Source organism: Sinocyclocheilus anshuiensis, unplaced genomic scaffold (genome assembly GCF_001515605.1).
Source record: "Sinocyclocheilus anshuiensis isolate Anshui unplaced genomic scaffold, SAMN03320099.WGS_v1.1 scaffold799, whole genome shotgun sequence".
Taxonomy (NCBI): domain Eukaryota; kingdom Metazoa; phylum Chordata; class Actinopteri; order Cypriniformes; family Cyprinidae; genus Sinocyclocheilus; species Sinocyclocheilus anshuiensis.
This window is the reverse complement of record NW_015548231.1, coordinates 484,608-493,111: the sequence shown is the minus strand read 5'-3', so window position 1 is coordinate 493,111 and position 8,504 is coordinate 484,608. Positions and strand designations below refer to the sequence as shown.

Genomic DNA, 8,504 nt, shown 5'->3' with positions numbered 1-8,504 from the left:
TGCAGCTGCTTTGTTTACAGGGTTTCCGGGGTAACGGCTGCATTTAAATGAATTATTATTATTATTATTATTATTATTTCTGCAGTTTATGGCCATCTGCTGTCAGAGAGTGAAAGTGCGCTTTCATCCAGAGCGTCTCTCACACGTCCACACTTGTTTACGTCATAGTGCGCATGCGTCTTTCACGCAGCATACAGCAGTGTTGTGCATTTTGACCAGTTGATGGGAAAAGTATTCTTAAAATGCATTCAAAATTCTGAATAATTTGTAATATATAATTATTCACGGTATTTAGAAGTGTCCACGATAACAATATCGTGCATATTCATTACCGTGATATATCGCATTACCGAATACCGGCACAAGTCTAACTGTAAGTGTTAGTAAATTCATGTGAAGGTTATGACTCATTTGGCACTGCATCATCTCCGTCTGACAGTATTTGTGAAATGACCATCTGCAGGAACAAAGTGGTACATTGACTCTTATAATGCACATAGTTTGCGCCTCAAACACAACCCAGGGCAAATACAAATTGCAAAATCAGACAACCGCATGACTTTCATTAAGATATGCAAACAACATCACTACCTCTCAGGTAACACTGGCAATCGTTCTTACTTTTTCTTTGTACTTTAATGACAGCAGAACTCAAGCAGTTGGAGCTCTATAATAAGTTGGTGTAAAACCTGCTGATCATGTTCTCCAGCACAATTTGAGAATAATCCATACAGCATCTTGAGCTTCAATAGAAAAAAAGAACATCTGACCATTTGTAAATAGTTCACCTATCACAAATTTGTTTAATTAGTAACCTAGAAATAGTACAGTATCTTAAATATTTCATATTAACTTCATACCAAAATCCTAAAACACTGTTCATTTCCAGATTTAGAAATCAGAATCCCTGTTTTCCAGACTTCTGGATCTTACTGTACAAGCCATGCATCACAAGAATCAATCAAAGCCGTAAACGCCACTGCAATCTGCATCACTTAAGACTCCACCGATTCACTCACATGTGGTAGATCTGCCTCTGTGTGACGAATGCATTATCCACAAAGTACGGTAGCATTTTCAGCACAACTTCCTGACAGGAGTCCACGACCAGATGCATCCTGCTGCTGGCTGCAGGGAAATCTCCCTCGCCCCGGTCCGCAGCAACACGCTTCGCTCAGATCTCCAGCTGCTTACGACAGAGCGAGAAAAACAGCACACAGAGGGGAGGAGGAGCACGTCTGCAGCCCCTTCCTCTGTCTGATGCTCTCTGAGAGCTGAGAGTGTGTGAGCCAGTTTCTACTGACGCACACCCTCCCTCTCGCTCTCTCGCTCTCTCTGTGTGTCAGTAAATAGAGAGAGGAGGAAAAACTTGTTCCCTTGTCTTTGCAGGAAGGGATGAGGCACTCTGTGTGTGCGCATGAGATCTCTCCACTGAAATTAGAGCACTCCAAACAACTCTGACACTGCAAGTAGCCCAGCAGGCCACAGAGATCCTGGTGTGTCTCTTGGAGAAATAAAACAGCTTCACTCCGACAAATCTGACAGCAATGATAAAGAAAAATGGAGAGAAAAAGCATAAAAGATCCCACCTGTTCCTAAAGACAATCAGTCAGACAAAAAGAAAAAAACAAAGAAATGTGTTGACCTTCTTAGCTGGGACTCCTCATTGCTTGCTACACCCTAAAATGATCTGTCCCAGAATCCTCACATGGGCTAAGCATGGGCAACAATGCCTGCTGCTGTCGGACGAAGCAGGGAAGCCTCTTAAAATCTCATTAGGAGACGAGACGGGGGATGTGTCCTAAGTAGACTGCAGTAAGTGCAGAGACTGGCTGACTGTCTGTACTCCACTAGGACTTCTAGACTGAGAAGGACAGAGTACTGGGTCTCTCTCACACACACAAATGAAAAAGCAGTACTCAGATGAAGAGTGTTGACTCTTTCTGTCTAAAAGCTGATAAAACAGGACAAAGAGTAAACTGAGACACCAAGGAACAGAAACAGCCGGGGGGGAATCTACAAATAAAAGGGGGAGGGGGAGATATTTAAGAAGGAAGGAAGGAAGGATGAACAGAAAGGAAGATGAAGAGAGCCGTCTAAAATAACTAAAGAAGCCGAGTGAATGGGAATACTGAAGGGCATTTGGAATTTCTGCTTTCTGGATCGGCGAGTTCTGTGAAACAAGCAAACAAAAACAGCAAACAAACAAAACGCTGCCAGGTTACACTCTTTGAAGGAATGTTCTGGGTTCAATACAAGCTGTATGCTGTCAATTACCACTAAAAATAACCATGACTTGTCCCTCAGTTTATCAAAATAAGCAGAAACCATATGTACAGTAATGAACTTGGGTAACACTTTATTTTAAGGTGTCCTTGTTGCACGTTACATGTACTTACTGGTATAATAACAACAAATTATGCAGAATTACATGCAAGTAACCCTAAGCCAAACCCTAATCCTAACCCTAACCATATAGTAAGTACATGTAGTTAACTGATATTACTCAGTACTTGAATGTATAATTACACTGTTACAAGGACACCTTAAAATAAAGTGTAACCTGCACAGCAAGGAATTACGAAGGGTTTCCTTCAGAAATGAGGGTCAAATATTTTTTGTCACATAAACAGACATAAACACATAAAAAGAGTCATTTTCTTCAGTGTCATCGAAATACAGGTTTAAGACTTGCGGCTTGTTTTCAGAGAATATATTTTAGAATTAAGTTCATTTTCATACATTTTCCAGATTTTTCTAAGCATAAATCAAACAAAAATTATTGAGGTTTATTTTTAATACAAGATGCCAATGGGGTCATATATATAACTTACTGTATTTTTGCTTACTGTAACATAACTTACTGTATTTTCAAAAACACTGCATTTTTGATCACATAAATGCATGCTTGATAAGCATGTGACACTTCCTTCAAAACCATATACAAACACCAAATTATTCAGTTTATAAATAGTTTAAAAGTAAATGTATAATGTTATAAGGATATTTTATAGGAAAACAATATCCTATATTTTTTAATAAAATAGTAAAAAAAAATAAAATAAAAAAAAAAGTATAAAAATACTTGTATACTATTTTTGCAGTCTAGTTATGTGTTACCAAAAGAATTCCTGTGGAAATTTCAAGTGTTTCATTTGTTTGTTCGATGTACAAATTAAGGAAAAGGTTGTCTTGCTTTGAGCCTAGAATATTAATTGGTTAGGTCACAAGATGTTTGTTTTAAATTCAGAACAACTCCTCATAGACATGAGCATAAAATCTTTCTTAATCTGGAACGATTTACCACCAACAAGAATTGTGTGGAATTTGCTAATGACCTACTTTGATAACAATCAAACATCGTTTTTCGAATTTCACAGTAGTCTATCCCCTTCATCCTAACAAAATGCCCTAATAGACTACAACAGTTGGCCATGTGGTACTTGACCAGACATTCTTCTTGCTACTGTAATATATATGACAGGTGTGAGCTTTTAAATATATTCATGATGTACAGTATATCCCAGAGCAATTAGCCTTACTTGTTCACGCTTTGACACACCAAGTCATGAAGCACATGACGACACTTACGGAGCTTCCCATGTGACTCAGCATAACCATGGCAATGCTATCAGGCAGACTCCAGAACACCTGACAGGTGTCCCGATTAAGGACGCCTGCATGTGGAGCTTTAAACAGATCAAGCGTGTGTTGCGTGCGTGTGTATCGTAAAGTGTGTGTTCACTGGATTATTTCAGTATGCTGAGACTGCACTGGTACACAAAAGTGCCACAATCGCTTTTCTGCACACACAGGCACAAAAAGATTAAAAGCTTCTTTTCTGGGAGCAGATGTTACATAACATTTCCATTATATATTTGCTGAGCAACGAAGGAAAAACGAGGGACAAAAAGAGGGAGGAGGACAAACGGCGCACCAATCTTTTCTCAGGTGTCAAAACGAGAAAGATGAATTGCATATGACATCAGTGTTCACCAATCTATTGTCTTATTAATAGTCTTATTAATCATATGAATTGCCACATACACTGGCCTGAGTCCGAATGATGATGAAAACAACTCTATAGTCTCAAGAATTAATATTAATGCAGTGCGATGCACATTCATGCAATTTGTGCACTTGCGGTAGAACATGTGATTCTAAGAAAACAGTAATGTTATTTTAAAAGAATAGTGATGTAAGGTTAAAATTTCTCCATATCTGTTCAGATGAAGAAACAAATGCATCAACATCTTGGATGGCCTGAGGGTGAGTGCATTTTCATTCCTGGGTGAACTGTTCTTTTAAAAGGCAAAAGAAATAAAAAGGTCATGCTATTGAATTTAATTGCCATATACAATAGGCCAATTGCTTGCTCATGCAGATAGGTCACTTTCTATCCTGGCTGACAGTTCACATTTGTAATTGGTTGCAGTCTTTTCCTCTCATAGTTTAATATGTTAAGCAGTGGATCTTTTATTCAGCGTTATCTGATTTCTGTGCATATGTGATCATTTTAAAGGGGTCATATGATGCGATTTAAATTTTTCCTTTCTCTTTGGAGTGTTACAAGCTCTTGGTGCATAAAGAAGATCTGTAAAGTTGCAAAGACTAAAGTCACAAATCCAAAGAGATATTCTTTATAAAAGTTAAGACTTGTCCACGCCCTCCTAAAACGCCTCGTTTAAACACGCCCCCACATGTCTACGTCACTGTGTGGGAAGATTTGCATAACGCCGCCCAAATGTTCACGCAAAGAAAGAAGGCGTAACTTTTATTCTCGCTGTAGTATTGTAGTTGCCGCCGCCGCCGCCGCCACCATGTCGTGAAGGCGCTGTGTGTTTCATTGTGAAAGCGAAACTACTTTGTTTGGCCTTCCAAAAATGGTATGACAGTATGACAGTATGATGCAGGCTTTTCAGAGAGACTTAACGATGATGCGCTGAGTCTGACTAACTAATATTAGTGTGGATCGATATACAACCCTCTACGGACACCTTGGCAATTGAATCTCCATTGGCTAGTACATTTTTTTGTTTACTTGCCAGACTGAAATACTATACTATACTATACTATACATAACTTTATATATATATATAACCGCATAAACACATTGCACTACACCAAATACACCAAATAATGTTCTTTTTAGCAACATCATATGACCCCTTTTTAAGATGTAAATGGAAATACCATGTTTTGGTATGAAAAAAAAACGTTAGTTTGCTGTTCTTAGCTAGCTTAATATTTTCTCACAGTCTGACCAGCCAAAAAGTGTCCAAAACTGCTCTGAAACCAGCCAACAGCCTTACCAGACTGGAAGTCCAGTTAAGACCAGCAAACCAACTATGGCTGGTTTTAGATTAGGTTTTGATCAGCAGGGTTGGTAGCAAGATATAAATGTTATCATTGGCTGAAAGTGCACTTTAAGATCAAGATCAACTGTAAATTATGTTGTTGTTGTTTTTTTTCTGAACAATACTGCAACATTTTAACTTGTATATTCCCTAACAGATCAGAGACATCCACACACCCAAATACTCAAACCCTGATATACACTACAGCTACACCCACAGATTGCTGTGCTTGGCTGCTCCTGTCTCGGTGTCTGTTTGGTGAAATCACCAGCTGGCTCAATGCTGTGCCCCCTGGTTGATTTCACAGGAAAAGTCTTTGGCCGGTTCAGTGGGCATTCCTGTGTACATTTCACAAAGGGTTAAGATTAGGGTTACAGCTATTAGAGGGTAAAATTTGTGGGGCTCCTCCATTTAGCCTATTTATTCATCCAGATACCACAAAATACTTTCTTATCCAGCTATGCCCGTTTCAAAATGCTTGAAGGCATAGATCACAGTAGAGCTGCACAACTTAGGAAAAAGTAATCAAATTGCAATTGTTCTGATTAAAAAAAAAAAAAGGTTTGCTGTGCTTTGCTTGCAATTTGCAAGACTATGCAATTTGGCAAAACATTTTGTGACTATTTATCAATATGACTATAAAATGTTAAATAACAAATGTATCTTAACCATAAATCAATATGACCACAAAATATTAAAATAACAAACCTAATGTATTTCACTGTAAAAAAAAAAAGATAAATTAATAATAATAACAATTAGATTTTTCAGTGCAACAGTAAAATTACAATATTAATATTTAGAATTTCAACAGATACTACAAATAAAAAATATTTCATATTGCAGAGTAACTGACACGGTACAGATGTATTGTGCATCGCTAACAGTAATAATTTTCTCATGTACAAACTGGGCTATTTATGTTAAAAATGTATGGGTCACCATGTGACCATAAAACTGCAGTAAATACAAACAAAACTTATTCTCATTTGCATGAACATGCAATATATCTGCATTCTAAATATTTAAAGCTATGGCATTCATCAGCCCTTTCCACAGAGTTCACACTAAACCACAAACTGCACGTAACAGCATTGCAGATTCTGCCACAACACAAATGTTCCACAGTATTTCAGGAAAATACAAGAAAAGTCAGTCTTAGGTGAGAGAAAAGGAATTTGTCAGGTTCAAACCGTTTTCTACTAGCAATGGGTGTTACTTCAGGAATCAAAGAGCTCAGGCAGAATGACAGGTCTTTACATGTGTGCATAAACGAATTACATCAAATACTGGGAATCTGTCACGTTCTAATAATTGCACAACATTGAATGGAACAAGGCAAGCTGGAATGCTCAGTCCAGGACCTATTTAACATTTAACAACTAGTAGTTTGTATCTTCAGAACAGCTAGCTCAGGACTGACCTACTCCAAAACTACTAGTGTTTCAGTTCCTTCTGAGGTTCATCCTAAATTTAATCTAAGTTTTATTGACTAAAATGGCTGTTTGTGTGGAAGAAGTGCTGATGCTGCTGTTCTTACATTGTTTTATTTAGCTCCATGCATCTGTTGGACTAGTGACTTTATCTGAACCTTGATTTTCCTCATTAAAAGAGGATTTGTTTCACATGAGCCTCTAGGACATCCTGTTCCCAGCACACACAAATTTTCTGTCTATTTTCTGTGCTCTGGATAGTTCCATGAGCACATAGATTTTTAGAATAAAGGTTGAACATTAGTAAAATTGGAATTTATATGCTGATTTTAGAAGATACAGTGGCCTCAATAAGTATTCAGACTAATTCAATAGTTCAATAATGAAAATTTGCTGACAATTTATTGACCCTTGTGCATCCAAGATGTAGGTGAGTTTGTTTCTTCATCACAACAGATTTGGAGAAATTTAGCATTACATCACTCGCTCACCAATTGATTCTCTGCAGTGAATGGGTACCGTCAGTCCAAACAGCAGATAAAAACAACACAATAACCCACAAGTAATCCACACGACTCCAGTCCATAAATTAACGACTTGTGAGGTGAAAAGTTGCGTGTTTTGTAAGAAACAATTCCATCATTAAGGTGTTTTAACTTTTAACTGTTGCTTCTGAACGATTGTTTACAGGTGTTTGTCAGTTAATGGTCACATGACATGCAGGTAGACAAATACAAAATCTTTATATTGAATTTTTATCTTTATTTCATTTTTTTATTTTATTGTTTTGACTGTTTTCATTTTAAAAACATTTATTTATTTGAAATATTTATTGGAACTCCCTGCAGTTTCTTCATAAACCTCCAGGGGTTTGCAAACGCCAGTTTGGGAAACCTGCATGATAAGATAAATACTAGTGCTGGGTAGGGTTGTGACGGTGAGGACATTTTCCCACCGGTTAATCGATGAGTGACAACACCGGTAATACCGGTATCACCGTTGGGGTGGGGGCGGGGTGTTAGTTCGTTTGAGTTTCCCTCTTTCTTCGCTTTCAAATGGCTTGTAAAATTGCCGTGCGAATTTTACTTTCACTTTCAAATTAGCGGCAGCTGCCGCAAGTCGGCGTCAAGCAATTGTTCGTTTGATTTTCCCTCTTTTCCTCAGATTTTTTGGCTTTCAAATAGCTTGAAAAAGCGCCGTGTGCGTTTTACTTTCACTTGTAAATTAGGGGCAATTCAGCGTTGATTCAATTCAAGCAACAACAACCTCAAACTCAGAACTTTTATTAACAAAACGACTAAAAATACACCATATAGGCCTATGCCTAATAAAATAACAAATTACTTAGGCTACACAAAGTTTAAATAGGTATATAAAACTGAAAATCAGCAAACACTGTGGAACCAAATAAATAAGAAACATAGAACATTTATTAGCAAAACGAATAAGAAAGCTTGGAGGCACGGCATATACACCTTGATGTAAAATAAAATAAATAGAATACACAAAGTTTAAATAAAGTAATCAGCAAACACTGTGGAACCAAATAAATAAGAAACATAGAACATTTATTAGCAAAACGAATAAGAAAGCTTGGAGGCACGGCATATACACCTTGATGTAAAATAAAATAAATAGAATACACAAAGTTTAAATAAAGTAATCAGCAAACACTGTGGAACCAAATAAATAAGAAACGAATGTTTAAAAAAAA

General features: G+C 37.3%; 1 protein-coding gene across 2 annotated transcripts in view; it reads right to left on the bottom strand.

Annotated features, from left to right (window-relative positions):
- Positions 1–8,504, bottom strand: part of ssh1a (slingshot protein phosphatase 1a) — a 37,788-nt gene that overhangs the window by 18,271 nt on the left and 11,013 nt on the right. The window contains exon 1 of one of the 2 annotated variants that reach the window (XM_016441789.1): positions 1,020–1,475. The exons of the other annotated variant lie outside the window; for it this stretch is intronic. Within the exon in view, the coding sequence (XP_016297275.1) occupies positions 1,020–1,117 (98 nt within the window). The 5' untranslated portion in view covers positions 1,118–1,475. Of the gene's footprint in view, positions 1–1,019; positions 1,476–8,504 lie in introns of those variants that run through there. 2 annotated transcript variants of the gene reach the window in all.